This window comes from Toxotes jaculatrix, chromosome 18, assembly GCF_017976425.1.
Source record: "Toxotes jaculatrix isolate fToxJac2 chromosome 18, fToxJac2.pri, whole genome shotgun sequence".
Lineage (NCBI taxonomy): Eukaryota > Metazoa > Chordata > Actinopteri > Toxotidae > Toxotes > Toxotes jaculatrix.
Genome location: NC_054411.1, coordinates 19426704 through 19444216, shown reverse-complemented (window position 1 = coordinate 19444216; position 17513 = coordinate 19426704). Strand labels below are relative to the sequence as shown.

The following is a 17513-nucleotide window of genomic DNA, read 5'->3' as shown; positions in this document are numbered from 1 at the left end:
GCAACCTACACTGGCAGGGAACAGAAGGACCGTGAGGTCTGCTCAGCATTGTCAGCTCTCAATCACGCTTCATTATAACACTATCCAATAAATTCTAATGTGACATGACAACAGAAGTGTTGTCATGTGTTGGATTTACTGGATATTACTTGAAGTCAGTGCTGCTCACAACAGAAAAGGTTAGTGAAATAACGTATAAATGACAATAACAAAAATGGCTTCCCTTTTTCATTTTTTTCATTTCCTGTTTTAAGGTATCTGTTTGGTCTCTTGTAAACTTATAAGGTCTGATATTTTCCTTCGTTTCCAGGTTAAGTGTTCTGTCAGATACCACCCTTCATAGCTCGTAGATGAAGTGTAACCATCAGTAGTGTTCACTCGCATGAAATGTAAACAATGACGGTCGGCTGATGATCATCAGTAATGGCACAAATAATTTAGAAACGTACAAAAATCTTTGCTCTGAAATCCATGCCACACTTGTGCACACACACACACACAGACTCGCAGACACGCACTCGCACACACAGTCCTTGATGTGTCCAGGTAAAATCTGTGAATTTCTGACATTCAGGGTTTCATTCATTCTGTTCCACACCTTTTTTTCTAGTCCTTCCTTCCAGTCCTGAAAAATATAATCCTGTGTAATAATGGATGTCTGAGTCACACTTTCAAGAAAATATTCTGTATTTTATCCTGCAAAGCTGTTACTGTAGTACGAAAAAAGCTTTCTGGTGCTAAGCTACTGCTAATGGCAGAAAACCTAAATAACAACATCCATTATTTACACAGTGGTATATTTTCAGTGCCTTTGTTTTCTTTCTTGTTCCTTACTTTCCTTCCCTCCTTTGTCCTCCACGGCCTCTTTCTAGAACACCCAGGTGACAGGGACCCATTGGGGGTTTTTAGAAACCGTTTCCAGGGCGGCTTTGACAGTGCGGTAGGTCTCGTCCAGGTTGTCGTTAACGATGCTGAGATCAAAGTAGTGACCATAGGCCGTCTGGATTTTATCACTCTCGTTGCACGTCCTCCTCAGTTCTTCATCCTGAGGCAGAAAAAACATGAGTTTTTTATTCTTATTGGACTCTCACAGCTCCTCTTCTGTGTCCAGTTTATACCCAGTTCTACATAGCCTTCTGAGCTGAGTTTGATCATACAGTTAGTGTTTCTTACCGTCAGTGTCTTAGCAACCACCCCTGCATCTACAGCGGAGTGGTTCAATGCCTTGAGCACCTCGAAGTCTGGAGACTGGAGGAACACCACGTAGGGCAGGAACTCAGAGGTCCTCAGGACTTTGAGAGACTAGAATGTAAGAGGAAAACACAAAGCTGTTAAAAGCCTTGAGGGTTTCTTAGAGAGTTCTAACAGCTGGGTTTGGGTCAGCTAAGTGGCTGTAGGTTTCTGAGTGGTGACACCAAATGTCTTTGTATATATAAAAACGAGTGATGATATCATGCAGTGTAATAGCGTGTATATACAGAGAACCAGCACAAAACTGACTGTGTTTATGTTGGTGTGTGTGTGCGTACCTGAGGGTTGGCATCCAGTATGCAGATGCGGCCTGCCTCGACCACCTCATGTATGGAGTCGATCTTGATTCCATAGAGGTTGCCGTCGTACTCTCCGTGTTCAAGATAGCGCCCGTTCTTGATGTCGGTCTCCATCTTGCTGCGGCTGGTGAAGGCGTACATCCGACTTTCCCGTTCCCCCTTTTTGGGCTTTCTGGAGGTATCTGGATAAACACAAAACACATGAATTCCCCTTTTGTTTTTGTTTTTTCTGCCAGGTCTGTGATCAAAAGGGGAGTTAGAGATGCTACAAGAAGAGCCCAGCCAGCACAGACAGAGGAAGGACATCACCTTCATCAAGGGAGGGAGCCAGGCCTTTCTCAACCAAAAGACCGAAGAGTAGCTGTATCTGAAAGGTTTGATGCTCAATTAAAGTTTTTTTTTTTTTTTTTTTTTTTAAATCTACCAAAGTCTGAAAGGACTTTTCTTGGAAATTCTCTCTGGTATGAAGTTATGACGCATTTTGTATTTTCCAGTTATTATGGATTGTAAAACTGTCAGAACAGTAAAAAAAAAAAACACAAAAAAAAAACACCCATGTCGTACATGGAATAGTGGTGCCAAAGAGCTGTGGATCCCTCAGCAGGAGCTTGTTCTTCAGTGTCCGCCTCCCAACGCCCTGGGCACCGATCAAAATCAGGGTTTTCCTCTTGAAAGGCGGGACCTTGGCCACCTCCTCGTACAGCAATATCTCATGTCTGTCAAACTCTGAGAGAGGAAGAAAGACGGGAAGGGTTAAAATAAAGGTAGAGGAAAGAACATAGATGAAAGAATAAGATGATACAACCTCAGTACAGGGCTCTGCAGGTAAAATGTTAGTTTTGTTACCTGCGTTTTTGGTGGTCACATACATCATTTTCTTCTTCTTCTTCCCTCCAACACCAGTGCAAAGATTTCCTGTCACAGAAAAACAGCTTCACGTTAGCTGCTGCAGAGCAGTCTTCCTGCACTAGCTGATTCATTCAGACTTAACAGTTACTTTACTGTGGCTTCTCAGATTATTTTAAGAGAGCAGAGCCTTTTCTGACTAATTTTCTATAAGGGGTCATTTGCTTGAAGCTACCAACAAAAAAATGTACACCTGGTCTTCCACCACCAGGTGGCAGTGTAAAGCAGCAAAAAGACTGATAGGAACTGTCAGTCATCAGTGTCTTCTCTTTCTTTTCATTATTCATAATTTCCCGTTACCTGTTGGTGCCAGTTCCACATCTCTCTTGACAAAAGCTTTCCTTTTCTCCTCCAGCATCTGACTGGGGATCAGCCCCGTGCTGCCACCCTCCACATGACGGGCCTGTACAACACACACAGAGAAAGTATAGGTTAGTAACAAAAACAAACACCCATGTGGAGTGTTAGGATTTTAATCTTGAAAAAATCTGAATTTGAGCAGCTTTTTGCCTTCAATATAATCAACCAGGCAACACAAAATGAAGTGAAAATGTATGCACGCATTCATTATGTACACATGCTGTTTCTGTACTCCACCTGCCACCAGTTGACATCGTCCTGGTTGACTATCTGCAGGATGTCCCCCGTCTCAAACCTTAAGCCTGCCTCCTTACAGGGAATTAGGTTGTCACTGGCCGGGTCATAGTCATAGTGACACTTAAAGAACACCTGCAGAAACACAATCTTTATCTCAGTTTGCCCTCTTGTGTCCTCACTGAGGCATCTGACATTCTATGAGTTTTGCAATTTGGATTCCCACACATAAAGAACAAGCACAAACAATCTAGCAGTGACCTGGAAACTTATGACCTGGAGTGTGAGTGTGTGAGTTTACTCTGTGTGTGGTGCTGTTTAATATGTGTCACCTGTCTTGGTGGTATGGCTTCATGGTAGCTGGGCAGTATCTTCAGAACCACACTACCACTGGCTGCTTGAAGCTCCTCCTGCAGCACCCTGGGGTCCCGACCCACCTCTCGCCCATTCACCTGCCAGCACGGTGGACAAAAGAGTTCCAATGTACATGTACTGCAATGTATCTGTGCAAATGGCAAAATAAACTTTATTCTATTCTGTTCTGTTCTCTCTGCATAGGGCAGAATAAGGCACATGGCCAGCTGCCTCTCAACTGTTATGGACGGACAGGAAGATTGGAGCGTCTTCACAGAGTCCGGGATCATAGTTATGGTAAATGACATTAAAGGAATAGTTTGACATTTTGGAAAAATGCACTCATTCACATCCTTGCAGTCCTTGTGCTTAACTATTTATTGGCATCAGTTTTTTGCTTGTTGCCTGGCAACCTTGCAGTGATGCCAGCGTCTTAGCATGGAAGACACAAGTTAATGCGTGTTAATTAGTGATCTTTAGAGGTGCTGATGGGGTGGTTTTATTGCCTTAAGCCAGGCTAGCTGTTTCCTCCTATTTCCAGTCTTTATGCTAAGCTTAGCTAACCATCTGCTGTCTGTTGCTTCATCTTTATCATACAGATATGGCGTTTTTTTTTTTTCCATGTAATGCTCGGCGAGAAAGCAAGAACTGTTTCCCAACAGGAATTCCGAGGTGCCACTGCTCATAAGCCAAAAGAATAGATTATTAAAGTACTTACTTAGTGGCCTACCGTACCTCTTTGATGATATCTCCGACATGCAGCAGTCCTTGCTGGTCTATCATGCCTCCATGGAGGATGCGGGCTATCACCAGCTCACCTCCCTCCACTTTGAACGTCACCCCCTGAAACACAATGAATGGATGCATGTAATTAATTATTGTATAATTAATTAGTATTATAACTATTTCCAACTATTTCTATAATAACTGTTTCTATGAGCCGCCCGGTTAGGTCAGTTGGTAGAGCACGAGACTCAATCTCTTGGGGTCGGGGGTTTGAAACCCACTCCGGACGGCATCACCTCCCATGGGCTCACCACCTGTGGGAGGTGCCGTAGGACTATGGTGCATTGTGGATTGGGCAGCAGTCGCCCCCGCAACTGATGACATGACTGACATGACATGTTTCTATGATTAATGATAATAGAATCAGCAACTACAGTAGTAACAGTAAACTACACACTCTACTGTTGTGGAGTGTTTCACTAAAAAGGAATGAGGGCTCAGTTTTTTTTTTTGTTTTTTTTTTTAAATGAACTTTACTGTTACCTACCAGATGCTCCCCTGCCACTTTGCGTATGCCCACCATGCGGATTGCGTCAGGTGGCGGGTGCGGGTTGGGCGTGTGGCTGTCCTCTGGTTCATGATCCACAAAGTCACCTGGGCTAGGGGGTGGGCTATCACACACCTGGGACGCCACTGAATCATGAGTCTCCAGTAACGACTGACAAAAAAAACCCAAAAACCACAAAACATGAAAATACTATATGTCTACTTCCCTTTTTAATGAGCTGTGTGAGGATGAACCTGTATCCAAAGGTTCATAAAACCTCCTTATTGTCAGACTCAGAGAGGAAACCAAGATGAAGTCACGGTTTGTTAACACAAATTTAGACACTGCACTAAAGCTCTGATGTGATGGATTGCACACCTGGAAATGAGGCTGTGTGAGGATGCGGGCGAGCTCAGCTGCAGTGTCGGAGCGGTGTGTGAAGGGGTCCAGATCCCTGAGGATCTCCTGCAGGAGCTCCACGTTGTTCTCCCTCACCGGTGACAGACGTGGCTCTTTCAGGCTCTCATCTTGCTCCTAACACGGACACACATAAGAAGTTATGTTAAACACTAATACACACAGACACAACAGCATGATAGAGATGTGCCTACACACACATGCCCACAAACACACACATACACAAAGTTCTGTGGTTTTTGTGTTGTATTATACTGTTTGTGTGCATGTGCGTGTCCCACACCAGAGGGCTCTCCATGATGCCTTTGAGGTAGATGAGGTCTAGGTCATTGGCCGTGGTGGAGCTGGTCGTGCTGTCGCTCATCACGTCCAACACGTGGGGCACTGTAACACAAATCAAACACACACAGAAAGAAGGCGTCAGGGGGGACAATAAAAGAAACACAGTGTCAAATGAGACAGAGACCTTTTAGCTGTGACTGCAGGGCTGCTGTGAAATGCTTTTTCATGTCCTTGTACAGCAAAAGTTTAATTTATCCACCCCTTCAATAATATTCATGTCAAACAACATTGAAATTGTACTTAAGTCATAGTCCTGTGTTTACATACTGAAGAGTCCATTTTAAGGAGAAACATGAATAAAGAAAACATAGTGAATAAGTCACATGGGGAAAGAAGCTAATGAGGAGAAAGGTGTCTGGTCTCACCAGGCTCTGTCCTGGTGGAGGCCACAGGCATGGTAGAGCCTCAGTCAATCTGAGAGAGAGAGAGAGAGAGATGAAAATGGAGAGTGGAGAAAATAATCCATCTTTTACAATGAGTCCCCCCCCCCAAAACAAACAGAAGCAAAGTGAAGTTTTTAGTGTTAGCAGCTGTGGTGATACTATAGAAACACACGTTTTCACCTTGTAGTAGAAAATGCTTATTTGTTTTCTTGCTGAGAGAAAGGATATGAAACACTGGCCCTTTCCTGAACTGTAGAGGTGCCCTTAAGCTAGACACTTTACCCTCACAATGCTCCAGTGCAGATACAGAACCACCTATGGGAAGTTTAAGGCTGTGGCTTGCAAAAAAAAAATTCCAGTGTGGAAGGAAACAGAATTTAGCCAAAGGACTGTGCAAGCAAATTAAAGGGACAGTTCAGCATTTTTTGGAAATACGCTTATTTGCTTTCTTGCCGAGAGTTGTATTAGCACTTTTTACAGAAATCATCGATCATTTCTCACCACAACATAGGACAACACACACACACACACATACCACACACACCGCAAAAGAGGGGCGGAGCTCCAGCAATTGTTCTAGAATTGAGCATCCATACCAAAACAGAGTTGGCAGAGATAAAGAAGTAGATTGGAAGAGAGGGAGAAAGAGAGGGAGAGAGAAGGTGGGGCATGTGGGCGTAACTAATCTATACATCGCCATGACAACAGGCACAATACAATGGCAATCTGGATAGAGAGAGAGAGATGAACAAAGAGGCACACACTCCCTTTAACTATATATAAGATCCCTTCTACCTCTGCAACTATCACTGAGTGTTGTTATAACAAAGCTGCTGCTACAACTCATGGCTGCCATGGAAACCCACCCTCCTTCAGTTTTGCCTTCACACATACAGACACACACATGCATCTCAGTTAACGCTCGAGTAGGGATTACACAACACCTCACGCAAGAGCAGGAAAGAGTGGAAGAGAAGATGACGTAGAGAGAAAAGCTGTAAAGACTTACACATGCTCAGAGGAGGAGAGGATGGAGGCGTGCCCGCGTGTAAATCAGAATATCTGAGAAATGGGATTTACATTCTTATCACCCACTGTTATTTATCTTCCACGCAGATTTTATGCAGGCTGACAGAAAATATGAAGGGGAAACACGATAAGATGCTAATTCTGGGTACAAATCCAAACCAGCAGTAGACAGATAAGAAAAAAAAGTTGTCTTTTCAGGACATTTTCAAAGAGATGTAGCCTGATGCAGGACAGCAGTCTGAGTGATGGGGGTAATGGAGTAGAAGTATAAAGTATGGTACACTTTCATTTGATTTCCATAATAACTGTTTTCCTGTGGACAGTGGCTTTTTCACTGATAACAGCTGACGTGAACCCAAATAAATAAACAAATAAGCAAATCGCTGTAGACGAAAGACTAGCCTCAGAACGGCTTGCTCAGCTGCTGTTGACCTGAACAATAAAAACAGCACACACAACATATACACACATTAATTACTGATCTCACACCGCTGTGCTCCATCTGCCACCCTCTTCCTCTTTCCCTCCTCCTCATCTCCCCTTTCTGTTTTTGCTCTCCTTTCTTTCTCCCACATTGCCCCATCCTCTCTCCTCTCTCTCTCTCTCTCTCTCTCTCTATGCTTCCCCTTGCTCACAGCCCCCCAGTGTTCCTTCCTTCCCCTCCTCTACATCTCCTGACATCCTCCCCTCCCTTAGCCCACACCCACCTCTTACTGCCCCCCCATCCCCCTCCGTCGCTGTCCCATCACTGCCCCACCTCTCTACATCTCCCATCGTTATCCATCTGCTTGGCTGCACGAGAACGTAAAGACACAGGTCCACACACACAAGCAGACACACATACACACATAGTTACATACCTAAAAACTATTCAAGCAATGTAAGAACATGGTGTTTTGGCTGTTGTTGTCCCACATGTAGTGAACCTATTTGTTTTAAATGATTTATGAATTAAGCTACCTGGTTTTGCATAGGCATTACTGTTCTTTTCCCATTTTTACACAACTTCAATGTGTAAAAATGTGAAATGTCTCAATGTATAATATAATACAGTATTATATTCCATCCTCCAGTTAGGTTTCCCTAATCTTTATACCAATATAGGTGTACTGGGTACAGTTGTTTGTGTGTGAGGGAGCAGGGGTGGAGTGTGTCACAGTTTTTCTTGACGTCATCCGAACCCTCACAAACCCTGTCAGCACTGTTTATGAGTGCGTTTCATAAGCTTCTTACTTCATTTAACCCAATCTGGGCATAGACACTCACACGCACACAGAGCAAGGGACCCATTCACGTTTTTCACAACTCTGGCAAAATTAGCACAAGGCTCCTGGCAGTAACACGATCTTCTTCTTCTTCTGTTGTTTAATAGCAGCTCGCAAATAGCTTTTATGTAGTAACGCGTTACTTACTACCAAAAACAAGAAAATGTTTAAAAAAAGGCAATAGTCGCATAAACTATTAGTTTTATTTTAACTGAATGACTATATGAAAATTTAAAACATCACAGACCATCCCTGGTTTAAACTTTGTACAAAGATAGCTGCACAACCTACACCGCTATTATGCGCCAAGTGCAGAGCGACACAGACACACTAATGCACAAGTATAAATCCTCACAACAGCATAGGCCGCGTGTGGACTCTGTGTTAATCCTATGCATAGGCATAAACCAGCCTTTAGGTTTCTTTGAGGTACTTCATGTTCTTCAAACAATGGCAAATGAAAATGACTGGATCATGTTGGAGAACTGATGCTTTAGATATGGAGTGGGCTACAGTGTAGGGTAGTCAGCTACTCTGTACCTATGTCATAGTCTGACAGGAAACTCCCCAAGAAATCGAACTGCAATGACCGTGGCCTGTCTGCTTGGTAGCGTGTCTCAAGCACAGAAAGTTCACCGTCCAAGTGTCAATGCTCACAACAGCATAGTCCATCCTACACTGAAGTACAAACCGTGTCGTTACAGAGACATAGGTCTCATAGGTCATGTATTACAGAGAATGATGCTAAACACACACACACACACACACATACTTGTACTTATATCTTTGTGGGGACACTCTAATGCATTTCCTAGACCCTAACCCTGACTTTAACCATCTGAGCTGAGTTTACCTGAACCCTATCCTCAACCCTCAAACCAAGTCTTAACCCCCAAACAGCCCTTTAAAGTTGTGAAAATGTCCCTACTTTCCCATAATGTCCACACTTCTGCAGTATTTATTGGAGTTTTGACTCCTGAGTAACGCACAAGAATTCCTGTGTGCCCAGACTGAGGGTTGATGTACAAATGGCAAATTAAGATCTTGAATCTTGAATCACTCCATAAGGTCTATGCTCTTTGTTTGGTCCTCACAAAGATAGATGTACAAGTACACACACACACACACACACGCACACACACACACACACACACACAAAGGCGGTCCGACAAAGAAAATGATGCGATCTAACCAACACAATCTGACTACCTTAAATAGCACTAATATGAGCATACTATTATTTAAATAGACTTCACACACACATATTCACGCGCGCGCCATCACGCACCTTTGTCAACCCAGCTCGTGGAGGTGCTCTGTACAATAACGAGCCTCAGAGGGAGGAGGAGAAGAGCAAGATGCTCAGCAGTGACTGTAATAGATGTCGCCTGTTAACAGAGACGCAGTGTTTGAGTTAAATAAAGAGCCGTGCACTTACCTTTCAGCACAATAAGACTTGAGCTTCCCGCTGCCTATGCTGGATCGTGCGCTTATTGTTGTCGTTTGGGGTTTTTTTTTTTTGGAGCCGTCAGCGTCAGCAACAGCGTCAATGGAAGCAGGGAAATGCACCTGACTTCCGAGAAAATTTAAGAATAAAAGCCTTTTTGAGGCTACCTGGACTTTCAATGCTAAATTACTGTTGTTGCACTGATTCTAATTTTTTAGAAGGAACCCTCTAAACCTAAACTACGCTAATGGTAGTGCGAACTATGTGGTAATTTACAATGTTGAAATTTGAATTTTAATTTTGAAGGGCCAATTTCACACATTTCCGGTTAAACTCTCCATATTCCTGGGATCTTGACAACTAACCATGCCATTCATCATTAGGGGTTATTAAAGAGCCAGTGCCTTGTTTTTGTAATGTTCTTTTTTTTTATGCCACCAGATATTTGTGCTCAGCATTATGGGAGTACCAAAGTGTAGATACATATAATATTCTACTGTGGTCCTGGAGCTTTGTCAAATATGTGATATTAACCCAGGGGACACCATAGGGATGTCATCAGGGATGTTTAGGTTTAGGCTTGAGATTATAATTCTTAAAACGTTTAAAAGACATGAACATTAACCAGGAAGGTGAGGGTTTAATCAAAACATTGTGAGAAATGTAGGTTTGTGGGAAAAGTAGGATCTAATGTTTCCAGAATTTTGCCCATACTAGGGACTTTTTATTGGAAGTCCAAAGCTTGCTTAATTCGTTGTTGTCAGTTCATAGAAGTATAACCATGAAAGTCTAAAGGCCCAGTGCAGCTCCCCAGCTGAAAGGATGCTGCAGCAGCAGTAGTCACGGGCTGATGTGAAAACAGTGCAACAGCAGCATGCAGTGGAGAGATTTGAGTAGTGCATCTGAATTGAGTGTATTTCCTTTAAAAACACTGAGCATTTTTCCCATGTATTTCCAAGATATTTCCTGTTATTATCGTGTTATCAACACACTGTAATATCAGGCAGCACCAAATTGTTTTTGTTTTCTTTTGTTTACACAATAAAAAGAAATAAAAAACAGTAGGGGGAGCATTTATCATTCTTAGCATCAGCTGAAAACTATTCATTAGGTGGACTAGGAACTTGCCACTGCCTGTGGGATCATTTATTTAACTGTAATGTAAAGGTGCAGCAAGTTTAAATATGGCACTGTCATTATAAACGGATATGATAAATATGCTAATTATTTGAGAAAAATTGGTTCATGGACTGAACTATTTTCTAATTGATCCAGCATTTGACGTTGGTATCTTCTGTCTCATATAGTGCCGGTGTCTCTCATTTTCCCATCAGCCCCAATGCCTCCTTGTCCCTCCTGCTCCCTGAAGATGCTAAATGTACCGGAACTTATCTTTCCATCAGCCTTTTTCCCTTCAATGTCTGTTCTCAGCCTTAACTTTCACAGCTTTTGCTTTGGAAAAAATAAAAAAGCCCTCTCTCTTTTAGGTGCGGGTTAATAACCCAGCAGATGTCCCCGCAGATACAGACTAATGGACTACAACCATGGAATGCAGGTTAGAAAAACATTCTGAGTCTTCAATTTTAATCACACAGAAAAGTTTTTATTAATTTACTCTGATGTTACTTTTTACAGGAACAACAGTAAAACGAGAAGTTTCTCCTCCAAACAGTGTTGGACAGCAGAGGGACATTAATGCTCACACACACACATACAGACACAGTTCCACCTTCTGATTAGGAGTGCTAATCTCACATATATATATTTTATTTCAATAATAAATTATGTATAAATATGCTGCGATGAGTGAGATATGAGACAGAGACAAGAGAGACGGAGAGAGCTTGTATTCTGGTCAGTGATGGTCATTGGTTGGAGTCAGATTTAGGGGTCGGAGGTCAGAGGCACACGTCGGCCCTTCCAAGAGGGAATGCCGGATGAGGAGGGAGTGGGGGCGCTGGACTCACCACATGTAGGAATCATCGTATCTGTGGAAAGACCGAAAAAGAAAGACGAGCATTTTAACTAATGTCTGTGACTGTCTCTGATGCTATATGTGCTTCTGTCTCGTCTGACTACTTTTATTCTGCCTATCTAGCAAAAGAGGAATTGATCTTAACGAGATTACCCGATTTGTTTATTTGATATCGTGCGTGAGGGTCTTTACCTTGATCTCTGGTCTCTGTTGTTGTCGGCACCAAACAGCAGCTCTGCAACCATGTCCTCCTGAGCTGAGCGCTTTCCATACCTGGGACAGAGATAAAACTGAGATTTTTAAAATGTGCCTTGCATCAAACACCGTTCAGCAATAGCCACGCAATGTGTTTTCACTGTTAGAGTCCTGAGGTTCACAGGAAACAATCCATGAAGCCAGTGTAAGGGTGCTATCAGCCTCACTGTTCACTCTCTCAGCCATAACACAGCTGTATTAAGTTAATGCTAATGCTAACCCAACGTTTCCTCCTACTGCAGCTTCACATTAAAAGCATTCAACTCACAAAACATCAGGTTAGTTTCTCTTGTGACTCAAACTAACAGGACTGTTATTACAGTAACAGGTTTGTTACCGTAATAACAGATAACCCTGATGATCATCACTACGACATCACCAGAGCTGCTTTCACAGATGGGACAAAACTCCTTCAGACACAAAGAAAACATTATACAACTGTTTTCAGAGGCTGAGTAGTTCTCTCTCTGACTAATAACTGACCTTTATGTGTGAAATCAGTTGTTTCTCTTTAAGCAAATGAGCCTTTGTTTCAGACGGATGACTGCTGATTGTCAATATCAGGACTACTTTTCCCATGACACACTGTTTCAGCTAGGCTCTTTAAAATCTTTAGTTTTGTTGGTCTTTGTGGCCTTCCACAGAGTGGCAAGATTCTCGTCTCTCTTTCTGTCCACTGTCTTACCCCTGTCTCTCTGGCTTTCCAATAGATCGCTTCACTTCTTCCCTTCACCTTGCTCCTGAGGCTTTTATTTCACAGTCAGATTCAGACTGCATGCACGCAAGAGAGTGTGTGTTGTAATGCTGGTGTGTGTAAGTCTGTGTGTGTGTGTGTGCGTTCTCTTAATAAGGAAACCAGGGGTCCGAGAGAGTCCTAAATGTGAAATCACAGAGCCGTTTAACAGAAACTTTACTTGGTAATGTGTGTGTGATTTTATGTGCGTAAAACAGCGCTGCTCAACACAACCCTGCACTTCCTCACTTTTCCCATCAGCCACCTGTTCCACCTCCCCCTATGACCCCAGCACCCAATCTTATGCCTCGCTACACACACAGGGAGGTGTGTGTGTGTCGTGCCCTGTAGGGAAGTAATCAAGTCTCTCACACGCTCTGCCTCATGCAGCTGTCACACAGTGCGACACATCAGGATATAAAGTGTTTTCCCCTCTGATAATGGCCCGTCTGCAGCCATATATCTCCCTCAGTCTCCCTGCTCAGTCCTGCTCTTATTTTCTCTGTGTCTGTCTGTTTTCTCTCCGATTAGCCATATCAGCTTTGTCTGTTCATGTCTTTTCCCGTCTTTCCTCTCTTACTCCCTCTAGCCAATGGTCAGTTTACCTCTTCTTGTCTTTTGCTCTCCCAAAAATCTTCATTGTAACATTTTATTTTAATTATCTTGTTTATTTATCTTGTTTCATCTTGTTTATTATAATTGAGACGTTGAAGGACAGCTGCAATGTAAGTTGAATCAGTTTCAGATCAGTAGAAGTTGAGGTGTCTTTTCAAGTCTAAGAGCCGGAGGTTTAAACGGTTCTAAAGCTTAAAACGTTTGAAATTTTAATTTGGTTTCAAGTTGCTAGGAATAAAAATCTGTTGGAGACCCCACTCCACATTTCCAGAGAGAGTACAGAGGGCGCGACCTGATTTTCATGTCTTTAATAAAGACACCAGTATATTTGTCCAGTTACCCAATGACATGAATCGGCATGTTTAGATCCATCATCTGTAGCAGGAGTGCCTGCCCGCTGACAGCAGTCACATTCCCCAGCATTTTATTTGATACAGCCAAATTTTTATATAACCATAGTTCTCTTTATCTCCTTATCACATTTATATCATATGTCTTCATTTGCAAACTCTCCAGTGGAATCTAAAAACTTTCTACTTGAAACAAATTGACTTCCCTTGGCATTTGGAGTCTTCTTCAAACCAAACATTTAAATATCAACAACCCATTTGACTTTCATGAATAAAAACTGATAGCTTATGAGCCACACTGCTCCAAATCAAAAAATATGCCATCTGACAATTCCATACTGGAGACTTTTATACCTTAGAGCAGCAGGCTCGGCTAATTGGATTTGGGATTCTTTCTTGGATCCATCTGTACCGATTTTATTGCTCTGGTCCCCCTGATTTGGAGGCCTGGAGGTTTTGAGAGAGTGGCCAGTAATCTAATCTGCGGAGCTGCCGTTGTGTGCTGGTGAAGGGCTGAGGAGGTGTGGTGGTGGTGGTGGTGGTGGTGGGGTGGGGAGGGATGCATCACACATTGGCAGAGCTCCTGGCTTAAGTATGAGTGGGAACCTCACAGAACTCGGCCGCTGTAGTGACTTGAATAAAACAAAATTAAATCTGGACTAAAGCAGCAAACGGGAAGAGGCAAGAGGCAAAAAAGTCACCTCAGCTGCTGCTATGCTTTTATTAGCTTAACACCAGAAAATCAGTTTGGATAACTGGTTTGGTTCAGTTCTTAAACCTTCCACAACTTTAAGATTTGTCCTTTGGGACTATATGGAAACTATGGAAACCAAGTTTTTTATTAGTCCTTCATTCAAAAATATGCAATTGTACTTGTCATGTGTGCATTGGTCGCCAAGTGTGCGTTGGTCGTGTGTGCATTGGTCGTGTGTGTGTCTGTGTGTCTGTGTGTCTGTGTGTGTGTGTGTGTGTGTATACCTCTGCCTTGTGATCAGATTGATGTAGTGTCTCAGGGCAGTGTAGTACTTGGCCAGCTCTTCAGGTGGGGCATCTTCACCGGGGTTCTCAGGTTTGGGCGGGTAGGCATCCGCCAGTGTTCCCAGACACACCAGCACACAGAGCGCTACGGCCACCAGCACTGTCCATGGCTTCAGCATCACGGCCATCTGAAACAGGGCAGCAAGATGTGGGGGAGTTACAGATGCTGAGGGTTCCAGATATTAGGTCCATTTTAATTTGGCACACTACAATTAACCAAACCAATGAACTCAAACTTTTATTTTGAAAGAAATCCAAAGTAACTTATTTTCAATTGCATCATTGGTCAAAACGATGAAACTGTTGAAAATGAATAAGTAAAGACACTTTCTCTTTCTTCTGTACAGACAAAATGTTTGGTGCATGTCAAACCCCCTCCTGAGGGGCGCGACACAAAAAACAGCGGGATTTGTTTTCCTCTCAGACGTCAGCTCTAAGTCGGCTGGTGAGTAAACAGAGGTGTGTGTGAAGCAGCTAAACAAGTCAATATATATCATGTAAAGAAAAAGAAAAGCTTCAGGCTGTAGATTGACTTATTGTCAGGCTCATGTGGCTCGAGTGTTGTTTAGTTCCCGGGGAAGATGAAGAAAATGGATTGACTCCACTGGAGGAAACGAACTGCTCCGGGTTTGATGGCTGTTATGAAATGGGCATCATTTCTAAAAGTCTGCTGCACATGTTAGATGTGTTAATAACACCTGCTGTTGCAGCGGCTTGATTTCCCATCTAGTGTATTATGAGTCAGTCACGATTATGAGGCAGTTAACTGTTACTATCATTATTATTAAGGCTATTACTGCTACTCGTACTACTACTAATAATAATAATGCCCAGGAATTCGATTTTTGCTGCCTGTATGAACTGATAAAATCTTAGTTGTGTTCACGAGCAGGGGCACAGTGGGTCACATTTTCATTTTCAGTTGGGAAAAGGTGGTTGAGGAGGAAAGGACGATACGAAACCCCTCCAAACCAACAGAAATAACAAACAAACAACAAAAACACACTTTAAAGAGAATCCCATAATCCCCTCTGGGTGTTCTTCTCAAACAATACAACCTTAGTCTGATCAGTCCAGAAAACATTTATTCAGTGGCATTTTGCAGTGTTGAGCTGCTTTTCAGCAAACTTCAGACGTGCACTGATGTTTCTTTATGGAAATGAGGAGAGCAGCAGCTTCCTCCATGGCTCCAATTATTCCTTTAACCCTGAAGCTTTCCTCATTGAGCATCTGCATTCTGCATTTAGAGACATCTTAGCTGGATGCCCACCTCTAGAAAGAACAGCCACTGTGCTAAATCATCTCTATTTACAAACTGTGGACTGACAAATATCTAATGTTTGAAACTGCTTTGTAATCCTTTCCAGTTTTGTGGAAATTAAAGTTTTCATCATAAGTCTTCTGAGATCTCTCGTTCGCGAGGCAGTTAATTAATCCTGACTCCAGTTAGCTTTAGTTACTTTTACCAACCTACACGATGAATGTTTGGAATAATGGATTCAGTATGGAGAAGAACAACACGGTAATTTGTAGGATATTAACAGATAAAACAGTCACATTTTTTTTTCACTATTCTTAGATGAAGATCTGATCATGCTGTAAAACATAAATGCATACATGCACGTAATTGCAAATGATTTTTCTTTCCATTGTCTCTCCTCTTACAATGACAGAATAAATAACATTTGGTTTCTTTGACTGCTGCATGTCATGTTTAAGTTATGAACTAAAGTTTCTTCTCCTGCTTCCCTCACAGGAAATTACTCTGAATAAACAGCTTCTGTATGCGGCTGCAATAATGTCACACAGGTACTTAAAGACACTCTCCCAGGATCACCCCATAAAGGTGATCTCACCTCAGTATACACAAATGCAATGCCATGAAGCGGCCAAGACATCACTGGACTTTCAAAACAGAAACAGGGAAAATAATTTTGCACAGGCACCTGTTCAAAGTCGTTTTTGTTTTTTTCGTGTTGCTCGCTCCTGAGTAAAATCCGCTTTCTAACACACCTTACCTCACACCAGGGTGTTAAAAAGCTGCGTCCCGTATCAAATCATTTAACAAGTCATTTAGTCTCCTGCGGTTTTTGGAGGGGGCGAGCCTCCCGGCTTCATGCCTCTGCTGATCATTAATCTGACTGCGCGAATGTTGAAGTCAGAGGCGCAAGAATGGAAAATGGCAGGGTGCGTTTTCTTTTATGTGCATAAGTTGATTAAATAAAATAATAATAATAGTAATATGGCACAGGGTAAAATAAACATTTTGATATTCTGTCCCATCAGATATGTGATAATGATCCACAGCCAGAAGCTTTTATTTAGAAAGTTTGATAGTTATAGTCTTATATTATTCGATCTGCCTGAATTTCTCTGAGAAACTATTTTAAAGTGTTGAAATAAATTGTTAAAGTGCAAATTAACTTCTGTTTAGGATTTAGCGCAGAATAAGGCAAATCACTCTTTACTTCGATGTCTGCATGACTAAATGAAAGCATCCTGATTAACAGCGGATTAACAGATTCCACGGAACAAAAAGAAACAGTTGTTGAAATGGAAATGAATAATAGCGAAAGCTGTGAAGACTTACTTTGAGAAGACTTTGGAGGTTACAGGTAGAAGTCGGAGCTACAGGTGGTTTCTCACAGCGGCAGAGATCTGTCTGTGTAGTCAGGGATTTTTTTTTCTCTCCTCTCCTCTTCTATCAGTTTGTACTCTGCAGGTCGCTGCACCTTGATTTCAAACTCCGACAGAGGTGATTTATATAGTTTAGCAGCACCGGAGAAGGGAGGGGTTACACCGTAGGAGATTGTGTGTGTGTGTGTGTGTGTGTGTGTGTGTGTGTGTGTGTGTGTGTGAGAAGGAAAAGGGTGGGTGAAGAGGCCGAATGCGTCAGATGGTGGTGATGATGGAGACATTACTAACGCGCCGGTCACGCAGTAAGTCCTGTTCTTTTCTCTTTTTTTGATAGAGTTAACAGATGACAT

The 17513-nt window shown here is 42.5% G+C and overlaps 2 protein-coding genes across 2 annotated transcripts; both read right to left on the bottom strand.

The window, feature by feature from the left end:
* Positions 1–868: 868 nt before the first annotated feature.
* Positions 869–9615, bottom strand: mpp2a (membrane palmitoylated protein 2a). Its single transcript, XM_041062850.1, has 14 exons — positions 9552–9615; positions 5802–5850; positions 5378–5478; positions 5056–5211; positions 4678–4848; positions 4140–4247; positions 3383–3502; positions 3054–3185; positions 2757–2859; positions 2397–2465; positions 2115–2276; positions 1530–1732; positions 1174–1302; positions 869–1045 (listed from the first exon to the last, which is right to left on the bottom strand). Exons 2-14 carry the CDS (start codon positions 5830–5832, stop codon positions 869–871), a joined length of 1662 nt encoding a protein of 553 aa, XP_040918784.1. The 5' UTR covers positions 5833–5850; positions 9552–9615.
* Positions 9616–11253: 1638 nt separating this feature from the next.
* pyya (peptide YYa) lies at positions 11254–17245 on the bottom strand. Its single transcript, XM_041062723.1, has 4 exons — positions 17117–17245; positions 14467–14654; positions 11728–11808; positions 11254–11548 (listed from the first exon to the last, which is right to left on the bottom strand). The coding sequence occupies exons 2-4, from the start codon at positions 14652–14654 to the stop codon at positions 11524–11526; spliced, it is 294 nt and encodes a 97-aa protein (XP_040918657.1). The 5' UTR covers positions 17117–17245; the 3' UTR covers positions 11254–11523.
* Positions 17246–17513: the final 268 nt, after the last annotated feature.